The sequence below is a fragment of the Capricornis sumatraensis genome, chromosome 14, assembly GCF_032405125.1.
Source record: "Capricornis sumatraensis isolate serow.1 chromosome 14, serow.2, whole genome shotgun sequence".
Classification (NCBI taxonomy): Eukaryota; Metazoa; Chordata; class Mammalia; order Artiodactyla; family Bovidae; genus Capricornis; species Capricornis sumatraensis.
In genome coordinates this window covers 51,089,140-51,112,421 of record NC_091082.1, presented here as the reverse complement: position 1 = coordinate 51,112,421, position 23,282 = coordinate 51,089,140, and the positions used below count along the sequence as shown (strand labels likewise).

The following is a 23,282-nucleotide window of genomic DNA, read 5'->3' as shown; positions in this document are numbered from 1 at the left end:
TCACCAGCACCAGCTCAGATACTTCAGGTTCTCTGGTGCGACAAAAATCCACTCCAGCCAACTCAGCGACAGGGCCTTCACTGAAGAGCCACCGGGAGCTCATGGAATTGACTGCAGGCCAGAGACAGGGACTTGGAGATGGTCAGAAACCAAGGCAGCTCCAGAGGCCAGTGAAGAAGAGCCACACAGTTCCACAGCAAGAAGGCCTGGATGGAAGGGCCATGCCCACAGCTGGTATCAGCACCTATCCCTCTGCTGGACATTCACATCCCAAGAGAGAGTGTCTGTCGGCCCGGCCTGGGTCATGCCTGTGCTTGGCTGGGGGAGCGTGGTAACAGGTTGTAGACCCACCAACCTGGACCCAATGGGAAGGAGACCAGGGGCTGCTGAGGGAAAACTGACATTTTCTGAGCAGCAAGTGTCCACTACAAAGTCCCTGTTAAGCCACCTCTCCTCCTCGACCCACTTCTCCCTCCCTGGCCTTGGCACCCTTGCCCACCAGCTAGACGTCCAGGCTGACTCTTACTTATGGTGACTTTTGAATTCCTTGCTTACTGGTCCAGGCTAGTTTCTGGAACCAGCCCACGTGTGGCTCTAATCAAAACAGCTTTTCCAGGTACCTCAGATGTATTGTAACAAAAAACACACACCCAAGGGTTATGCCCTAATGGCCCAGGCACAACAACCCAAGGGCTACGCCTTCCCCAGAGGACTGTGATGGCTCTCACATTCCAGTGTGCCAGGAACTGTCTGAGAAACTTGCTGAACATATCCTCTGCCAACCCCCTTCCCAGAAATTCAAATTCAGCAGCTCTAGGGCAGAGCCCTGTCACCTGCGTTTCTAGCAAGTACTGCCAGGAGGCTCCAATGCCGAAAAGCTGCAATCTGCACTTGAGAGATTGGCCCATCAGTGGTTTCTGAACCTCATCGGCTGATTATCAATTTCTAAGCTGTGTTCCTACATGTACAGACTCAACTGGGCAAGAGCAGACAGGGGAACCTGACGGATGCGCCCCAGGACCGTCTGGATGCCGTACTAGAAACCACGGGCGAGGTGACATCCTGTCTACTCAGCCTGGCAACAGAAACCATGCAGCTCTGGGCTCATTTCCAAACCTCTGCTCCTCCGACACACCAAATGGGCTGACTCTTAACCCACCTCTTTGGGACCCCTGCCAGCTCCCACCTCTGTTCCATCCTCCCCACTGCCTGTTACTGCCCAACCACGTACATCCTTCCCATCCTTGGCAGGAGCTCAAGTCTGCCTTTGGAAATCACATCCTTATCTTTCCATGAACTCCAGTCCACCCAGTGCTGCCTCTCTCACTTGACAATGACCTACAGATGTCCAGGCACCCCTGCTTAACTCTCGGACGATGCTGGTCTCACCTTCCCACCTAGAAGATCAGTGTTCTGAGAAATGCTTTTTTGCATTCTCTGGGAGGCCTAGCAAAGCTACCTAATATTTAATCATTATTGATCTCAAACCATTCCTTGTTTATTTAAAACTACTACTCAACCGATTACTGCCTTGCACTAGGCTGAGTTACACAAGATTTCTGACATTCCAATTTTTCACGTATTTTGACATTTTCAGACAAAAATGGCATTCTCATGTGACTTAACCTAATATATCCAACTCATGGCTGCAGACACAGTCCCAGCCCAGCTGCACGTGTTGACAAAGCAAAACTGGGCGGAGGTGTATGGTGGTGAAGCCCGTGGGCCACCCTCAGGGCACTGAGTCATGAGAATTACACAGAATATGGAGAAAAGCAGCCCAGGCATGAGCCAGTTCTAATTAAATGTCAACAGAAGTCAAGCTCCTGTTCTTGCCCTGAAATTTCTTTTGGACTCCTTTCATAACATAATTGTTTAATCTTGTAAAATATCTGTACTCAGACTAGGAAGGCAGGAGAAAGAATGCTTCTGTAACCACATATGAAAGGGAAGAGCTTCAAAAAAGGTAGGGGGTGGGGGTGGATGCAGGGTTTCCTAGGTGGCAGGGTGTAAAGAATCCACTGGTTAGTGCAGGAGACGCAAAATTTCAGGTTGGATCTCTGCATCAGGAAGATCCTCTGGAGGAGGAAATGGTAACCCACTTCAGTATTCTTACCTGGGAAATCCCACGGACAGAGGAGCCTGGTGGGCTACAGTCTATGGGATCACAAAGAGTTGGACATGACTATGCATGCATGCAGAGTGTTCAGCTCCTAATACAGGCAACTCACTGGGGTCAAAGGTGTCACCGTAAAAACAGCAACAATGTGGCTGATAAAGTGGCTCCAGCCTGTACCTGCCCATTAAATACATACAATGTACACCACATGTTTTATCCCCACCTCTATTTGGGCTTTTAGCAGATTAAAGAAAAGGGGCTGACCTGAAGGGCGTGGTTTTCATTTTCTAAAACGCTTGACCAATGCCAAGACGTTATTTGCCTAGTCTTACCCCAATGGCGCTCATCTCACATGCTAGTAAAGTGATGCTCAAAATTCTCCAAGCCAGGCTTCAGCAATATGTGAACTGTGAACTTCCTGACGTTCAAGCTGGTTTTAGAAAAGGCAGAGGAACCAGAGATCAAATTCCCAACATTCGCTGGATCATGGAAAAAGCGAGAGTTCCAGAAAAACATCTATTTCTGCTTCACTGACTATGCCAAAGCCTTTGACTGTGTGGATCACAATAAACTGTGGAAAATTCTGAGAGAGATGGGAATACCAGACCACCTGACCTGCCTCTTGAGAAATCTGTATGCAGGTCAGGAAGCAACAGTTAGAACTGGACATGGAACAACAGACTGGTTCCAAATAGGAAAAGGAGTACGTCAAGGCTGTATATTGTCACCCTGCTTATTTAACTTATATGCAGAGTACATCATGAGAAACGCTGGAGTGGAGAAATATCAATAACCTCAGATATGCAGATGACACCACCCTTATGGTAAAAAGTGAAGAGGAACTAAAAAGCCTCTTAATGAAAGTGAAAGAGGAGTGTGAAAAAGTTGGCATAAAGCTCAACATTCAGAAAACGAAGATCATGGCATCCAGTCCCATCACTTCATGGGAAATAGATGGGTAAACAGTGGAAACAGTGTCAGACTTTATTTTGGGGGGCTCCAAAATCACTGCAGATGGTGACTGCAGCCATGAAATTAAAAGACGCTTACTCCTTGGAAGAAAAGTATGACCAACCTAGATAGCATATTCAAAAGCAGAGACATTACTTTGCCTACCAAGGTCCGTCTAGTCAAGGCTATGGTTTTTCCAGTGGTCATGTGTGGATATGAGAGTTGGACTGTGAAGAAGGCTGAGCACTGAAGAATTGATGCTTTTGAAATGTGGTGTTGGAGAAGACTCTTGAGAGTCCCTTGGAATGCAAGGAGATCCAAACAGTCCATTCTGAAGGAGATCAACCCTGGGATTTCTTTGGAAGGAATGATGCTAAAGCTGAAACTCCAGTACTTTGGCCACCTCATGCGAAGAGTTGACTCATTGGAAAAGACTCTGATGCTGGGAGGGATTGGGGGCAGGAGGAGAAGGGGACGACTGAAGATGAGATGGCTGGATGGCATCACAGACTCGATGGACATGAGTTTGAGTCAACTCCGGGAGCTGGTGATGGACAGGGAGGCCTGGTGTGCTGCAATTCATGGGGTCGCAAAGAGTCGGACACAACTAAGCGACTGAACTGAACTGAGCCCCAAGAAAACAATGTGGGCCAAACTCTGTGCATTTCACATGATCATCTGATGAGTGACAAATTACAAACACACTTCGGTGACCAGGCTTCCCACATTTCACGGGTGTTTATTTAGAAGCTTAAACGAGTCATCTGCAGTGGTTACCCACACACAGGCCCTGTTATGGGATTAAGACCATGGACCAGAATGTTTACCGTGTCATAAAGTCAGTGTCATGAGAGCCGACCTGGTGAAGCTAAGAACCACACTGGGGTCAGGCTGCCTGGTTCCAAGGCTGAGCTGTCATTTGTGGGCTGAGTGATCTCAGGCAAACTCATTCGGCCCTTCTAGCAGAATTTACAGATCACTGACTAGTCCCAGGGACTTCTCTGGTGGTCCAGTGATTAAGACTCCCGCTTCCACTGCAGCAGGCACAGGTTCTATCCCTGGTCAGGGAACTGAGATCCCGCTTGCTGTGAAGCATGACCAAAAATTAAAAATAAATCAAAACAAAAACCCAAACACCAACTAGTCCCACAGGCTTGGGATTAGATGGAGAACCCGGCAGTCATGCTGCTGACAGATGTGCTCTGAGCCTCCGTTTCCTCATCTGGAAAATGGGGGTATGACAGTCTCTACCACATGAGACTGCTGGAAGGAATCAAAGGAACCAGCAGAGCTGGAGAACACCCCCTGTGCCACACCGAAGAGAGCTCAAAATAAATGTCAGCTGTGGCTGCTGCCACCACCATCCTGATGCTAAAGTAAACTCAACGTCACCACCCCCAACTGCAACCTAAGATCAAAATAAGGCTCAGACCTGTCCTCCGCTTTACCCAAAAAGCATTTAAGAAACTCAGTGAGAAAATGGACTACTAGTAAGACTACTAGAGGAAGATGGAAAACAGTTCTCATGTAATGTTATGTGAAAAAAAATTTTTTTAAAGATTCTTAACAGCAGCAGTGAACACTGAAAATAGCACCTACTACATACCAGGCATTGTTTTAAGCTCTTCATATTTATAAATAAATAGGCTAATATTCTCCAAACCCTATAAGGTATATGATATTATCTTCATGTTACAAATGATGAGAATGAGGCTCAGAGATGTTAAGTAATTTGCCCAGAGCCACACGGCCAATGAGCCTCACAGCCAGGATTCAAGCACTAGGCTCCAGGATTTGTGTTCCTTATGTACCTGTCTGCTACAGCCCGGTGGGGGCAGTGCTCTGCGTAGCAGCTGGATGGGAGTTGGATGGGTACCATAGTAACAGAAGAGAGAGGGAGACAGGAGGTCCCTTCCCTGGATTGTGCAGCTACTCACTTCGGTAGGAAGAGGACTATGCTTCAGGAAGAGTAGATGAGCACCAGTTCCACCTCTAGGTGTGTAATTGAGAGCACTGAACATCCACACAGAGACTTGTACACGGATGTTCACAGTATCACTACTCACAGTGGCCACAAAGTGCAAATGATTCTGATGCCCATTACCGATGGATGAATAAACAAAATGTGGTCCATCCATACACTAAAATATTATTTGGCAATAAGAAGAAACGAGGGACATGCTACAACGTGGGTGAACCTCCAGGTCATCATGCTAAGTGAAAGATGCTAGGCACAAAAAGCCACATGTTCTTGTGTGAAATATCCAGAATATAGGCAAATCCAAAAACACGTAGTAGACTAGTGGCTGCCAAGGGGAGTGGCTGCTAACAGAGGCAAGTGTTTCTTGTTGGGGTGATGAAATGTTGTAGAATTAGACAGTAGCTGACGGTAGAACAATCTTATGAATACACTAAAAACCAGTGAACTGTATACATTACGGTATATGAACTGTATTTTTTAAAAAAAGACTATAAGACCAACTGTGCTCCCCTCTGAAAATCTCCAGAAGGAAAATATGTATTTTTTCTGTCCACTATGGCAAATGTAATCAAGGTACCACTGTACTTGGCTCTACACTGCTTCTCCATATAGTTTTTTAAAATCCCAATATATAACTTTGGCACATCAGTAAAAAACACCTGAGAATCTCTAAAAACATAAAACTTCATAAGTACTATTTCATTTAAGATTATATGTCAAGGATTTTTTTTTTTTGCAATACTCATTTATATTTTAGCCAGAAACAATTACGCAAACACTAACAACTTATATCAGGGGCCACACAGCATGTAATATCTAAAAAGTTAGATAAATCTTACATTTAATAATTTCACAATTAAAATGGTGTTTTTATTCCCCCAGTAGTAAATCCATGTATCAAAATAAAAAAATAATAAAAATGAACCTATCTTCAACTGTGAGGGTAATAAATATTTTTGAAAAGAGAATTTACCATAAGAATCTATATTGTACCCACCAAAAATAATATATCTGAACTTAAAACAAAATTCACATTTTACTTAGGTTGAAATAAACTATATCCCCTGGAGAAAGGAAAGGCTACCCACTCCAGTATTCTGGCCTGGAGAATTCCATGGACTGTACAGTCTATGGGGTCACAAAGAGTCGGACACAACTGAGGGACTTTCATTTTCAAACTATACAAAATTGATTTTCTTCACCAAAACTAAAAGCAATATTTTCTGTATTATTCCTACATACACCACAAAACACTTATTTTTGTAGGTTTTCTAGGTGTTGCTTAATACATTAAGTTTTAATAAATGATACAATAAAATTAAATTCAACAAGAAAAAAGTGACATGTAAAATGACTTCAAAGTTAGTACTCAATGTACATTTCATTTCCTACTTCCCGTCCTCTGTAACTTTCTGTGCTGCCTAACACAGCACCACAGTTAAGAGCCACCCTGCCTGACTTGGAATCTGGCCTCTCACACATCTAAGCCGTGTGACCCAGAGCTGGTAAGTTAGCAGCTCTGTGCTTCAGCTTCCTCTCTTTAAAAAGGGGTGACAAGAAGTATGCTTACCTAAAAAGGCTGTTGAGGATTAAACACAAATGCATATTTGTACAGTACTTACAACAGTGCCCAGGACACTGAATGCTTTATAAGGGCTATGCATCATGAGTGATATAACGGGACAGAGCTCCACCAAAAACAGGACTGGGTACAGCTGAGAATTTGTAAAGAGAGGCCCGGGGGAGTAGATGCCAGAACTCCTGACTGCAATTGCTTCTCAAAATCCATCACATGTCAGAGACGTGCAAGTACCCTCAGGAACATAAGCTAGATGACCCTAGTAAGGTTACTGACAAGGCCCCGAAACGTCACACCCGCAAGGAGGAACTGTATATAATAAACAAAGGTGTTGCATGCAAAGTGTGTGTAAATATATCTATGCAAATACTCAAAAATTTAGTGATGGCCAGAGGAAACCATAGGCAATGCTAAAAATGATTTTAAATCAGGGGAGGGGAAAACAACCAAAAAAAAAAAAAAAATCACCTTGGCTACCAGACAGAGACTGTGTGTGTCTTCCTAGCACGGGGCACTTCCTCAACCACGCATCTAATTGGACTTCTCTCTAAAAACCAATAAACAAGTAAAACTAATCAAGAAGGTCTGTCCCTACCACTGACTCAGTAGCACAAGCTGCTTCTCAGGTTACTCCACTGGAAATGGGATGTGGCACTTGAACAGAAAGAAGAGAAATTCAGTTTTTAAATAGCTCTTCAGAGACACCCTTGCATTCATGTCTCCCATTTACCACAGTAAATTCAATGTATGGAATGCTCTGTATGAGCTAATTGAATTTTTCTCATTTGTTTTGAGGCAAACAGAACAAACAGATTTTGTTCTGGAAAAACATCAGGGAAAAACCACTTTTTAAAAATTAACTTCACAACGTCTCTTTTGACTCTGAGGCAAAGAAAGGGAGAAGCAGCCTGTTCTCTGCCTATTAAGGATGTGACCACGGCCTTGACGTAAAGCAAGAACAGTTCTGATCTGCAAAGTGCTGTTGGAAGCCATCGAGACAGCAGATCTTCAGAGCAACCCTCGATCTGTCCCAGTGAACATTGAGCTTACAATCTTATAAAGTAACTCATGCTGAAGATTTACTGAAAGTAACATCTAAGCCAAATGAAATTACTTATAAAAGACTGCTCCATATTCTCAACTAAGTCTCTTCAGGTAACTGAAACCTAGGTAGTGCAAGGAAAATCATGACCTGTAATCACGTATATCAGGGGCCCCCAGCTTCTGGAATCTGAAGCCTGATGATCTGAGGTGGAACTGATGTGATAATAAAGTATTCTATAAATATAATGCACTTGAATCATCCCCAAACCATCCCTTACCTCCTGCCACAGCCCATGGAAAAATTGTCTTCCATGGAACCTCGTCCCTGGTGCAAAAGGCTTAGGGACCGCTGCTCCAGATCCTTGCCGCTCAGAGACCCGGAGCACCAGGAAATAGGTTAGAAAGGCAAGGTCGCAGGTGCCCCCAGAACCACTGTATCCAAGCCTGCATTTTAAGCACGATCCCGTGCTCTGCACAGACACAAAAGCTTGAGATGCACTGATCTGGATGCTCTCTCACTGGTTACATCAAGACAAGGAACACAGCGATGCAATTAAATGTTCTGCCTTTCAACAAGTACAGGCTTTGCAAGGGCAGTCAGGTACCCCTGTGGTACGTGGGGGCCACACACAACCCTTAGCTATCAAGACATTCTCAGAAAGGCTCAGAAACAACCCAAATGGGACACATGAAATGCTTCCCAGACTCACGACAGGGAGTGAACAAAGGCTGGTACCTGCGAAGCGCAAAGGAGCGTCTTTGTCCAGGGCGATGAGAGGGGGGTCGAGGAGCACGGTGCTGTCGCTCTCCGTAACTAAGCCATGATATGTGGGCTCCAGCCATGGCTTGTGCTTGTTGACTGTGTTTAGAAACAGAAGAAAGAGAAAGGACATAGGCCAGGTTAGGATCGTTATTTTCAATGCCACCACTTTTGAAAACATACATCCGTATCATTAACAATAAAACCCTCATGAGTCTGAAAGGCCACACTGCTATTTTTTGTGGCCAAGTCTGGTAACAAGACCCCAGTGGGATGAACTCCTAAAGAAATGCGGAAATTATCTGAGGCCAACCCCCAAAGCAACCAAAAATAAGAAATGAACTGCTCTAGAAACTGAAAGAAAGAAAAAAGATTGATGGTTATATGGACAGTTTCACAGACTAACTCATACCACCTCTGTTTCCAGCCGATCCTAGAAGAGTTACAAATAAAAATATGTTATTTCTTGGATTAAAAGATACAAACTAAACAACAAGGCCCCAGTGTAAAGCACAGGGAACTGTACTCAAAATCTTGTAACAAACCATGGGTTTGCTGTTCAGTTGCTAAGTCATGCACCCCCATGAACTATAGCCCACCAAGCTTCCCTGTCCTTCACTATCTCCTGGAATTTGCTCAAGTTCCTGTCTACTGAGTCAGTGATGGGAAAGAATATGAAAAAGAATATACAGATATGATAAAGATATAAAGAATAAAGATAATGTATATGTGTGTATGAGAGAGAGAGAGAATATATATATAAGACCCCTTAGACTGTAGCCCACCAGGATCCTCTGTCCATGGAATTCTTCAGACAAGAATCCTGGGATAGGTAGCCATTCCCTCCTTCAGGGGATCTTCCTGACCTAGGGATTAAACTCGGGTCTCCCAAACTGCATGCGTGCTAAATCAAGCAGATTCTTTACCATCTGAGCCACCAGGGAAGCCTACATTTAAGAGTATATACTTAAATATATACATATATTTTTAAAGACAGAATCACTTTGCCGTATACCAGAAACACATTATAAATCAACTATACCTTCAAAAAAACAACTTTTTTTTAAAGAGATACAAACCGCTACATATGAAATACAGAAGCAACAAAGGTAGACTGTATAGCAGCGAAATACAGCCATTATTCGAAAATAACTTTAAACAAATGTAATCTATAAATACACTGAATCACTCTGTCTTACACCTGAAACTAACATAATATTGTAAATCAACTATACTTCAATTTTTAAAATCTTATTTCTTTATGATAATAACAGTATTATTTAAAATTAGCATTACAAAAAGAAATGTAAAACAAATGGGTGAAACAAGATTTATGAATATAAAATTACAAATATAATGAATTAAAAGAAAATGATACACAAAATTCCTGAAAAATCTGACTAAAAACAGTGATCAAGAAAAACCTGTTTTAAAAAATAATAATAATCTGCTCTGGGATCAGGACAGCCTGGACCCAGAGCCCAGCGGCCCCCTGTAATGTGCTGTGTGACCTGGAACACGAACCTGATCTCCTCAATCCCCTTTTTGGAATGTCTGCTTTTGGCTGCCCTGGGTCCTCACTGCTCCACGTGGACTCTCTCTGGTTGTGGCACTTGGGCTCACTGCAGTGGCTTCTCTTGCTGCAGAGAACAGGCTCCAGGCACAAGGGCCTCAGTGCTTGCAGCACAGTGGCTCAGGAGTTGCGGCGCACGAGTCTAGTTGCTCTGAGGCATGTGGAATCTCCCTAGACCAAGGATCAAACCCATGTCCCCTGCATTGGTAGGTGGATTCTCATCCAGCGCACCACCAGGGAAGTCCTCAATTTCCTCTTTAGTGAAGCCTGGACCCCCATCCCCAACAACCCACAGGGCTGGGGTGGACAACTGGAGAAGTGATTGTTTTTCCTTCTCAGTTGGGTACTAGCACTGCTCCTTTCGTGTTTAGGTTACGAACATCTGCTCTGACAGCCCGCTGATCTGCGAAAATGAATTTGTGGTTTCTGTCCATTTCGTTCTTCCCCAGCTGTGGCCCCCAGAGAGTCTGTGCTGAGACTTTCCTCTGGTTGAGGCCACCAAGCCCCTCCCTGGGTTCCTCTCTCCACCAGCCTATTTTGAGCTCCTCTCACAGTTAGAACCTTTCCATTTTCCTATTTTCACCTTCTGAGTATTGACATTATAACCTCAGGATATAGATTAACCATGGAATGACTCATGAAGCTGATCTGATTAAAAGGAATGTTGTTGTTGTTCAGCCACTAAGTCATGTCTGACTCCGCCACCCCATGGACTGCAGCCCACAAGGCTTCCCTGTTCTTCACTACATCACATTCATGTCCATTGAGTCAGTGATGGGGAAACAATGGAAACAGGGAGATGTTTCACTTTATTTGGGAGGGGGCTCCAAAATCACTGCAGATGGTGACTGCAGCCACGAAATTAAAAGATGCTTGCTCCTGGAAGAAAAGCTATGACCAACCTAGACAGCAGAGACATTAATTACTTTGCCAACAAAGGTCCGTCTAGTCAAAGCTATGGTTTTTACAGTAGTCGTGTATGGACGTGAGAGTTGGGACTACAAAGAAAGCTAAGCGTAGAAGAATTTATGCTTTTGAACCATGGTGTTGGAGAAGACTCTTGAGGGTCCCTTGGACTGCAAGGATATCAAACCAGTCAATCCTAAAAGAAATTAGTTCTGAATATTCATTGGAAGGACTGATGCTGAAGCTGAAACTTTGGCCACCTCATGCGAAGAGATGCTCACTGGAAAAGGCCCTGATGCTGGGAAAGATTGAAGGCGGGAAGAGAAGGGGACAACAGAGAATGAGATGGTTGGATAGCATCACTGACTCAATGTACATGAGTTTGAGCAAGCTCTGGGAGGTGGTGATGGATACTGAAAAGTGCTGCAGTACATGAGGTCGCAAAGAATCGGACACGACTGAGCGACTGAACTGAACTGAGTCAGTGATACCATCCAACCATCTCATCCTCTGTCATCCCCTTCTCCTCCTGCCTTCAATCTTTCCCAGCATCAGGGTCTTTTCTAATGAGTTGGCTCTTCACATCAAGTGGGCCAAAGTACTGGAGCTTCAGCTTTAGCATCAGTCCTTCCAATGAATATTCAGGGTTGATTTCCTTTAAGATTCACTGGTTATTAAACTTTATTTCCACATAGTTGGGGCCTATTTCTTGAATGAACTACCCAGATTCTCTTTGGGCAGTCAACCAGAAGTGACTGTAACTAAATTTAACTGTTTAACTGTTTTTCATGCTGTGTGACCTTGATGTGGTCCCACTTTTTTTGTTTCAACCACGATGGGACGAGGGGAGACGGTGAGGATCAGAAGCACCTGAGCCCCACTTGCACTAACTCCCACATGACCTACTGAAGAAGCAGAGTGCTCACATGTGAAATTCCAAAGGAGCAGGCCTGTGTCTGCGAGGGGGAAGATGAGCGACCCGCTCTCTCCTTAATGACGCCTCCACCCGACATTTCATACAGGCTGCACCCAAACCAACAGCAAGTTCCCTGCTTTCACTTTCAAAGCAAACCCAGACCCACAGGGAGTTGGCTAAAGGGTATAGAGGGTTTTGGTTCTGCAAGATGAAAAGAGTTCCAGCGGTTGACTGCACAACAGTATGAATGAATGGACCCAATACCACTGACTCCAACACTTAAAAATGGTGAAGACGGGAAATTTTATGTTATGGGTATTTTACCACGTTAAAAAAAAAATTCCACACCCACAAAATAAACCCAGATGAAGCCATTTCTTATCCCCTGTGCTGTCCACTGAATAGTGAAGTGAAACACTCAGTCGTGTCCGACTCTTGTGACCCCATGGACTGTAGCCCGCAAGGTTCCTCTGTCCATGGGATTCTCCAGGCAAGAATACTGAAGTGGGTTGCCATTTCCTTCTCCAGAGTATCTTCCTGATCCAGGAATCGAACCCATGTCTTCTGTATTGCAGGCAGATTCTTTACCGACTGAGCTAGGAGGGAAGCTGTCCACTGAGAGCTATTACAAAAGCCCAGTAATGGCCTCCTCCCCATCTCTTGCACTGACTTGTCCCACAGCAGCTGGGGTACTGCTGTGATCATGGGGGTGGCTCAGAGTCTGCACTCTCAGAACCCATCTACACCAAAGGTCCTGAGGACCTGAACAACTCTGCCTTAGGAGGGCTCGTCTATCTATCAGTAACAATAATAATAATCAGTGCTGAAGATTAAAACCAAAGAAAAGCGTTAGTACTGATATTTATTAATTCATTTTCAAAAACAAAGCCACTGTGAATTAAAATAATATATTAATGAAAATAAATATATATTTTAAAACAGAGTTTACTAGGAAGACTGGCAATGCTTTACATTCTGCAAATCCTTTCATGGCCCGGCTTAGCAGGACAGCTGGGTTCTCACCTCCACTCCTGCAGCCGACAGGCTGCATTACGACGCATCACGCAGCCTCTAGGAAACTCCAATGTGCATTCATGATAAAACGAGGCAAAAGCAAGTGATGTCTTAATATAATTAAAACAGCTTTGACCTCTCGGATGCCCTGACAAGGTTTCTCACCTCTGGCCTCTGTCAAAGCATTTCCTCCTCCAGCACCAAAGACTCTGAGTGCTGGAAATAAAGAGTCCCCATAACAACGACCAGAGACCTGGAGTGCCAAAACTAAGACTCGGTGCAGCCAAAAAAAAAAAAAAAAAAGCGATTCCCCTCTCCAATTAAGACAGAGACCGCTGCTCTGCCCCCCACCCCCACTTCCTCTTTCTTTCCTCTGCTACTCCTCCTGACCAGGGGCAGGCTACTTGGCTTCCCTGGGCCTCAGTTTCCCCATCTTTAAAATGGGGACAGCAACAGCATCCACCTCTGAGATTCCCATGTGATCTAACCCGTCCCATGTAAAATGCTCAGGACGGGGTCAGGCACTTGCGGGAATGCCATAGGGGCCGAGTTGTTGTTAATTCTCCTGTAAACATACACACACAAAACCAGGGATTCCGGGAGGGTGTGACCCTTTTTCTCTACTTATTCCCAGGACTTAGGATCTCATTCCTCAGGAACTATCTAGTAAGTGAGTGAGAACATACCCATGGACGGTACAAATATGGTCAGTGCCCTGGTTTATAAATTTTCTCATAGAGAAGAAAGTTTTGGTGTGGAGAATTGAAAAACAATGTATTGGTGTTTTAGATGTTGGGAAGATGTTTACTGTTTGTTTCTGGCAGCTGGATGTTCCAAGAAAAGGAGACAAGAACGTTGGAGACATCAAAATATTGAGGGATCTGCCTGGACAGGTACGTTCTCGTTAGATTACGAAGGGAACTGTTAATAATATGAAAGGGAACCTAGACCACACAGACCAGAACCACAGCGCCTCTGGAAAACGCCCCTCCTCTCACGACAGCTGCCCCTGGAACCAGAGACCCAGGAAAGAAGAGCGCTCGGCTGGCTGCGGCACAGCCTCCCCTTCTCCAGAAGTGCCCCCCAGGCGAAGGCTGGGAGAAAGGGAGAGTTAGGGAGTTTGGGACGGACATGTACGCACTATTATATTCAAAATGGATAACCAACAAGGACCTACTGTACAGCACAGGGAACTCTGCTCAACAGTATGTGGCAGCCTGGACGGGAAGGGAGTTTAGGAGGGGACTGGATACATGTATATGTATGGCTGAGAGGCTTGGTTGTTCACCTGAAACTATCACAACGTTGTTAATCAGCTCTACTGCGATATAAAATAAAAGTTAAAGGAAAAAAACAAGAAGTAACCCCCAGGACAGTGGTGAGTTAAGTGACTTGGTGCTCTGCATGGGTCCCAGAGTTGGCTGCAGACTTTGAGAGGAGAGGGTTCCAGAGAGTACAGAAAACAGCCTCACTTTGCAACCAGGTTGAATGCTTCCCCTAACTGCTGAAACTCTTCATCCTCTCCAGGTCTTGTTAAACCTCCTACAAGATAGGCTGGAACACTGGCTGGAGTTACAGATCTAAGACAGATAAACAGGCCATTTTAAAGAAAGCACTCCAAAAACCTCCGCTGTTTGTCACTAATCTCTCATTTGAAAACACAGAAGGCTAGGAACTTCCCTGGTGATCCAGTGGCTAAGACTCCACGCTCCCAATGCAGGGGGCCTGGGTTCGATCCCTGGTCAGGGAACTAGATCTCACATGCTGCAACTAAGACCCAGCTCAACCAAATAAATAAATACTAAAAGGAAAAAAAACTCAGAGGCTATTAGTTCAATTCACTATTGATAATGTACTACTGAAAGCAATATTCAATTCCAATTTGTTTTCACATTTAAGATTTTATTAATAAAGTTACAAGCACAGTAAATAAAACTGAAGAACTCTATTTCAATATGTGAGTCAATAAAACTCCTGAGACTTAAACTAAGTGGGTTTACTTGGTAAGAAAGTAAAAAATACCAAGCCAAGCAAACTGCAGAAAATCTGTGATGAATTTCTGGCTATCCTAAGTGGAAAGGCCTGCAACTGAAAATGGCTAATGGTTCAAGGGGAATAATAATTGAACAGCTATAGTCCCAGCTCTTTCATTTTTCCCCACTATTCTAATTTTATAGCTCAAATTTCTAAATTGCTACTTAAGCTGGCAGTAGAACGAAGAGATTTGGCCAGTTCCACTGACTGAGCTTTTAAATATTTAATAAGTGGTATTTTTAATATTTCATCACATTCAAGTGCATTATAAAATATTGATGGAAACAAGTGATTGATGTTTCTGTCATCATCCAAAAAAAGATCACAAATAAAGACATTAGACTACTGGCCATAAGTCCAGGAGCGGGTCACCGTATTTATAGTCTTTACCCAAGTCATTTCATTGCATTCTAGATCATTAAAAAAAGCCAACTAAGTTTGAATGGCCCAGCATTAACCAAAACCACAGAATAGCAAGGCTAGCAACCAAACCTCTGCATGTGTGCTCAGCTGCTTCAATCGTGTCCCACACTTGGCAACCCCATGGACTGTAGCCCACCAGGCTACTCTGTCCATGGGATTCTCCAGGCAAGAATCCTGGGTTGGGCTGCCATACCCTCCTCCAAGGGATCTTCCCGACCCAGGGACTGAACCTGCATCTCCTGTGGCTCCTGCACTGCAGGCAAGTTCTTTACCACTAAGCCAACTGGGAAGCCTGATTAAACCTCTAAGAGTAGGGTGTTCCCGAGGGAGATACCTATCACTTTAGGACATGGCAAGTTTTTAGGGTTGTGGTAGATTTTAATCATTAGAAACTGCCACTAACTGAAAAATTAAAATGAAAGAATAGAGCAGTCGACTCCAGGATTAACCTGAAATATAAAACTTATGTCTCTCTAGCATTGGGTTGGCCAAAAATTCGTTCGGGTTTTCCATACTCAATACATCCCAACTCTCTGGACTAAAAAGAATGGCCCCTTATCCAGGTCACACAAGTCACAGACCCAGGCAAGGTGGTTTCATAGCCTTCGTGCAGTGGCCTTGACATCAACCCAGCACTTCTTTGGATACAAAGAGAAATCTATTGTTTTTCAGAAATCACTGTTTGAGGTGTGACCCTCCTCACTCCAGAACACCTAGCTTGGTCATATAGGGAAGATACTGACATCATAACATATAATGACAGGTGACTTAGTTTTAAGAGTCTGTAGGCATCTCCCGTAAATCCTAAATGATGTTACATGTTTTTGTTTGCAGATTCAATGTTTAACCTCAATTCATCAAAAAAAATCTGCAATTAATGAACACTGCCACTAGGTGGCAACATGGCTCAGTGGTAAAGAATCCACCTGCCAAGGCAGGAGACTCAGGAGAGGCGGGCTTGATCCCTGTGGGTTGGGACGATCCCCTGGAGTAGAAAATGGCAACCCACTCTAGTATTCTTGCCTGGAAAATTCCATGGACAGAGGAGCCTGGTGGGCTACAGTCCATGGCGTCACAAAGAGTTGGACACGATTAAGCGGCTGGGCACAGGACAGGCTTTGATTTAAAAATCCAGCTCTTACCAAGGAATGGGAATGTAATCTGAGTTAGCAGGCCCTTTGTTAAAGATGGGGGCTTCCCTCGCAGTTGTTAAAGAATTGGCCTGCAATGCAGAAGACCCAAGTTCACTCCCCGAGTGGAGAAGATCCCCTGGAGAAGGAAATGGCAACTCACGCCAGTATTCTTTCCTGGAGTTGTTTAAGATGATATGCATAGACAGGTGTCATAAATGATATGAGCATAAAATATCCACCTGATTTTTTTTCAAAAATATTGAAAATATTAAATATTCTGAAATATTCATAGTCCCCTAATCAAAATATATTGCCTCAGTCATAAACTCTTATTTAAATTAAACCATCCCTGATTCTTCAAAGCAGCTTAACATCAAAGGTCCCCTTGGCTTCCCATCATCACTGACTGGGACTCTAAGACATCTTCCTTGAACACCTACTAGGCACGCACACATTGAAAGGATCTGGGCTCTCAGGAAATCAAGTTACAAGCTTGGGAGCACACAAACATGTCACCATTCTACATTCTAGACGATGTGGCTACAGTGAAGGGGCTATGCGGTATACCAGGAACTTCATCAGTCAGCAGGAGCCAAGATGACCGAGGAGCCACCATCACCAACGTGGCAATGCCCCCTGCAAGAGGAAGGACAGGGCCCTGGAGCTGAACTTTCCGTCCAAAAGGGACACAAGCAGCTCCTAACTCATGGCCAGAACCAGCCACACAGCACCATGAAAGCTCCCGGGGGTAGGGAGGTGCCATTCTACCCTGTGTCTGGTGAGAGAGCTGGGAATACCTGAGGTCAACTCTAGGAAGTGAGTATTCCCACTGGAAGTACCAGGGGAGACCCTCTTCCCTAGGAATAGCCCTAACAAGACAACAGGTTTCTCGAAAGTAAGAGTATTTTATCAGAATAAAGATACATATAAAGGTTCCTTTAAGAACTCAAAACAAAGTTGCTATATGATCCAGCAACTCCACTCCCTCAGCATGTATCTGACAAAACTATAATTTGAAAAGATACACGCACCCCAATGTCCAAAAAAAAAAAAAAAAACAGAAGCACTGTTTACAAAAGCCAAGACATGGAAGCAACCGAAATGTCCATGGCTATGTAAAAGGATAAAGGTGTGCTACATATACACAATGGAATATTACTCGGCCATAAAAAGCAAGAAATAATGCCATTTGCAGCAACGTGGATGAACCTAGAGATTATTGTATTAAGTGAAGTAAATCAGACAACAACAAATATCATATGACATCATTTATGTGTAGAATCTGAAAGGTTTATACAAATGAATGTTATTTATAAAACAGTAACTGACTCTGGAGAAGGCAATGGCAACCCACTCCAGTACTCTTGCCTGGAAAATCCCATGGACGGAGGAGCCTGGTAGGCTGCAGTTCATGGGGTCGGGAAGAGTCGGACACCACTGAGCGACTTCACTTTCACTTTTCACTTTCATGCATTGGAGAAGGAAATGGCAACCCACTCCAGTGTTCTTGCCTGGAGAATCCCAGAGATGGGGGAGCCTGGTGGGCTGCCATCTGTGGGGTCGCACAGAGTTGGACACGACTGAAGCGACTTAGCAGCAGCAGCAGCAGCAACAGACTCACAGACATAGAAAACAAACTCATGGCTGCCAAAGGGGAGAGTGTTAGTTACTCAGTCATGTCCAACTCTTTGCAACCCCATGAACTGTAGCCCATCAGGCTCCTCTGTCCATGGAATTCTCCAGGCAAGAATACTGGAGTGGGTAGCCATTCCCTTCTCCAGGGGATTTTCCCGATCCAGGGACTGAACCTGGGTCTCCTACATTACAGGCAGATTCTTAACCATCTGAGCCATCAGGGAAGTCAAAGGGGAAAGGGAGGTTAAATCAGGAACTTGGGGGTTAACAGGCACACCCTACTATATATAAAATAAACAATGACCTACCATATAGCACAGGGTACTATATTCAATATCTTGTAATAACCTGTAATAGAATCTGAAAATATGTGTGTGTGTGTAACTGAATCACTTGGTTTTGCACCTAAAACACAAAACCGTAAATTAACTATACTTCAATTAAAATGGTTTTTAAAACACATATAAGGTAGAAAGGTAGAAAAATATATGGCTCATTCTAGGACTAGCAACACAGTCATGGACATGCGGCTCTGAGTGTGTAAGGAGAGGCTGGGCTGTGATTTGGGGGCAGACTGTTTAACTATTCTGTGCCTATTTCTGCATCCTAACAGTGAGCGTTCCTCTTCTGCTTCACCCATGAGTTCTCTCAATTTTTCAAACAGTTGTTTGGTCACTTAGTTGTGTCTGACTCTTTGGCAAGCCCATGGACTGTAGCCTGCCAGGCTCCTTTGACCATGGGATTTCCCAGGCAACCAGTAGAGTGGGTTGCCATTTCCTTCTCCAGGAATCTTCCTAACCCAGGGGTCAAACCTGGGTCTCCTGCATTGTAAGCGGATTCTTTACCACTGAGCCACCAGGGAAGCCCTCTTTAGACAGTAAGAAGCTGGGACTTTGGGATCAGACAGAACTTAGTAAGTGAGTTCTGTTTCTTACTCACTCTGTAACTAGGGGCAGATTGTTGGAACTATTCTGTATCTGTATCTGCATCCTAAGTAAGGAATGAGATCACCTTTCACAATCTTGTGTTGAGGATTACAAGTGAGGTAAGTGAAGGGTCCACTCTATGCCTGACACATGGGTATCCAACAAATACTTGTTGATAAATTAATTGTAAGCAAAGGGTATACTTTAGAAGTAACAGCGAGTACAAAAGGACCATAGCTTAGGAGGCTCAGGAGGTGTTCCCATGACAACCTTCCTGTCACCATCTCCCTGAACACAATCTGCAGTGAAAGGGAATCCCTGCAGCCCCAGACTCAGGTGTAATTTCATCCCCCTCTACTCAGCAAAAGGAGAGAGAGGAATATTATACAGAGTGAAACTGTTAGGTGTGAAACAACAGTGAAAAAACAACTGACTTTTTATCAGAAGAGGAAACCTTTTAATCAACCAAAGTAACAGTGCATGGAATTTATAAACAACAGCTCTCCTTTCCAGCTGAGGTTATTCCTGGTAACAGTTCTGGCTAATACAACATGGATTTCCTCTGACTTTGTAAAATACGTTTTTAAATTACTTTTTAATTTTTTTCTAAAACTCAACATGTTCAAAGAATCACTAAACAAACTGTGTAGGCAGGTCTAAGGGCCTCTTCATCACAATTCCCAAATAAATTTAATGTTAAATAAGTGTCTGAAAAATCTGTATGTGTTAGATATTGTTTAGATGAGGGTTTTCAACCTCCGCACGGCTGTCAGTCTGAACAAGGTATTTCCAGGTGTGGCTCATCCCGTGCATTGCAGGATGTTCAGCAGCATCCCTGGCCTCCATCCACTAGATGCTGGCAGCATCTCTGCAGCTGTGACAACCAAAAACGTCTCTAGCCTCTGCCAAGACTCCTCTGGGGGCAAATGTCCTCCCCAGCTGCACAGAGCCACTTAGACCCACCACCTTAAGGAAAGCCAAGGTTTTCCATGTTAAAATCATTTAAAGGGATCAAAAATAGTCAACTTCACAAACTGTGTGTACGCCATCAATGGTAAAGTTCATTTCTAAACTAAAATCACCTTTCAGTGTAAAATAAATCCTTGAGCAAACAAGCAATTAATCGTTTTAATGGTACAGTGAAACACTGCTTGTGTCTATTCACATTTCAAGTTCACCTACTGTGAGCATGCAGCCCTGCGTGTGAGGTGGTGCCATCCTATAAGAGAGGATGGCGACCTGCCTGCGGCACCCATAGTTCCGTGTGTCGAGGATCAGGATGCATGCCGCGAGGTGAGACCAGAGAGTAAGCAAGAGTTGAAGGGGAGGAGCATGGATGCCCTTCTCCCAAGTTCAAAATGCCAAGAGGGAAGCAACAGAGACAGAAGCAAGGGAGAGAGATGGTGAGGGAAGACTAGCAGCCTCAGGATGAGGGGACAGGAAGCGGCAAGAATGCAACTGGGGACACCAGCTAAAGATGCTGGCAGCAGGGACAAGATGAGAACAATAAGGGGCTGATTCAAGACTGTGGTTTGGTGTCTCGGCTTCCACAGCACATGGTAGATGGACAGCTGTTCCCTTCCTGGACTGAGAGTTAAGGAGGGACGACGGCTGGGGAGGATACAGGGAAAGGGGCTTCTCTCTCTGACTCTCTTCCTTCTTTCCATTGTCCATCCATCCATCAATCCATCTGTCCATCTCTCCACAGTCCATCCATCATCAACCTATCCACTGTCCAACATCCATCCACAATCCATCCATTCACACTCCATCCATCCACAGTCCATCTATCCATCATCCACCATCAATCCATCATCCATTTCCACTGCCCATCCACTCATCATCCATCCACCCATACCTGCATACATCGTCCACCCATCCATGGCCATCCATTCATCTTTACTGAGCCACAGGTAATCTTCTAAGTGCTAAGGAAACAGTGGTGAAGAGAACACCTCCCGCCCCTGAAGAGCCTGTGTTATGGTTGATTAAAATATTAATTTTAAGCACATTCTGCAAAGGAATTCTTAGGGAACAAAATCACACTTTCTACTACTCCAACTTTTCTAAGCAAGGGGCCCTTCTAATTATCCCTTCAAATTTCAAACAAGGTTTTTAATTGCTATAAATAAAATATGCATTTACCATCTCAACCAGTTTTAACTGTACCACTCAATGGCATTAAGTACATTCAAACCCAGGACACGTTTCAGCCTGCAAAACTGAAAATCTGTCCCCACTGAATAGATTCTCCATCCCTTCATGCCAGCCCCCAGCAACTATCAGTTTACCTATCAGTTACCTCTAAGCACCTGAGAAAAGCAGGTATCGGTACTTCTATGATTGATTTGCTTTCATTAACATAATGTCCTCAAGGTTCACTGTTACAGCATGTGTCAGAACTCCCTCCCTTTTCAAGACTGAATAGTACTCCACTGTATGTATATACTGCCTATGTGCTCAGACGCTAAGTCACGTCTGACTCTTTGTAACCCCATAAGACTGTAGCCAGCCAGGCTCCTCTGTCCATGGGATTCTCCAGGCAAGAATACTGGAGTGGGCTGCCATTTCTTCCTCCAGGGGATCTTCCCAACTCAGGGATCGAACCCGTGTCTCTTGTGTTTCTTGCAATGGCAGGCAATTCTTTACTACTGAGACACCTGGGAAGCCCATGTGTATACTACTCTGTTTATCCATTCTTCCATCAGCAGATGCTTGAGTTGCTGCTATCTTTCAGCTACTATGAAGAATGCTGTCATGAACATGTACACATACCTTCTCAAGACCCTGCTTTCAATTCTTTAGGCTTCATACTGTGAAGGGAATCACAGAGTAACTCTACTTTTAATTTTCTGAGGAAGTGACATACTGTTTTCCATAGCAGCTGCACCATTTTACATCCCCACCAACAGTGCACAGGGTTCCAATTTCTCCACATCCTCACCGCCACTTCTTACTTTCTGGGTTTTGACAGTAACCATTCTAATGGGTGAGAACAAACAAGTTCTACATCAGGTGATCTAATCTTTCTATATAAGATATAAAAGACGGACTAGAAGAATGAGTCCCATGGCCCCACGACTCAACCACTCCAATTACCAACACAGTGCCAATCTTTTTGATTTCTAACTCCCATTCCTCCCACAAGTTTCAAATATTCTGAAATGAATCCCAGACATCTTCCTAATTCCACCCTTCAATACTTCAATACATATCTCTAAAAGATAATGATTCTTTTGGAAACTAACCATAATGGCACTAACATCTAAAAATTCACAGCAATTAATGTCACATATCCAGTCAGGATTCACACTTACCTGTTTTGGTATATCAAATAATTTGGCTTGGTACATCTCTCTGTGATGTGTCACTGTGAACTGTACTTTGATCACCCTCAAACAATAATGCTTTAATGGTTTCCACAACATCCCAATTTTTGTTTCATCATCGAGCATGTTTATCAAGTAGGCCTTTTGTAGATGTTCTTTATCAGGTTGAGACAGCTCCCCTATTCCTAGCTAGCTGGAGTTTCTACCATGAATGGGTGTGGGATTCTGTCAAATGCTACTGCTGCATTAACTGATACGCCCACGTGATTTTATGAATTTTCTTTAACCTGCTAATATGATGGTTACTGATTTTTTTAATGATGAAACAGCCTTGTGCATACAGAATAAATCCCATTTGGTCATGGTGTAAAATTCTTTTTGTATATCACTGGATTTGATTTGCTGCTGTTGTATTGAGGACTTTTATTGTGTATTTGTTGGTATTTATTCAGGGCTTCCCTGGTGGCTTAGATGGTAAAGAATCCATCTGCAATGTGGGAAACCAGGGTTTGATCCCTGGGTTGGGAAGATCCCCTGGAGGAGGGCATGGCAATCCACTCCCGTGTTCTTGCCTGGGGAACACCCATGGGCAGAGGAGCCTGGTGGGCTACAGTCATAGCATCGCAAAGAGTTGGACACAACTGAGCAACCAAGCACACAGCACACACACTGAGATTGTCAAATGTGAAAACACACGACACACAGCAAGAGGTTTCAGGGGCCTCAAATGCCCGCTGACACGAGTCCAGGTAAGAATCACTATTCCCAAACAGAGTGAAATCTCTATTAGCTGGCCTTCAGAAACCTGGCATCTTCCCCTTGCACCTCAATGTAACTGGAAATCGAACTGTAAAATTATGTTTCTTATATGCATGTGGTTCTCAAATTGTACTTGTATTTCATGGTCTTCCACAGCAACATCTTACCAGTTCATGAAGACTTCCCCATTGACCCTGGGA

General features: G+C 44.0%; 1 protein-coding gene across 1 annotated transcript in view; it reads right to left on the bottom strand.

Moving 5' to 3' along the window:
• The window catches only part of CLSTN1 (calsyntenin 1), a 46,188-nt gene extending 33,308 nt beyond the window's left edge, over positions 1–12,880 (bottom strand). Inside the window, exons 1-2 of the mRNA XM_068985740.1 lie at positions 12,802–12,880; positions 8,411–8,533 (exon numbers count right to left, since the gene is read on the bottom strand). Coding sequence (XP_068841841.1) covers positions 8,411–8,533; positions 12,802–12,880 — 202 coding nt within the window. The remainder of the gene's footprint in view (positions 1–8,410; positions 8,534–12,801) is intronic.
• Between the last annotated feature and the right edge of the window lie 10,402 nt (positions 12,881–23,282).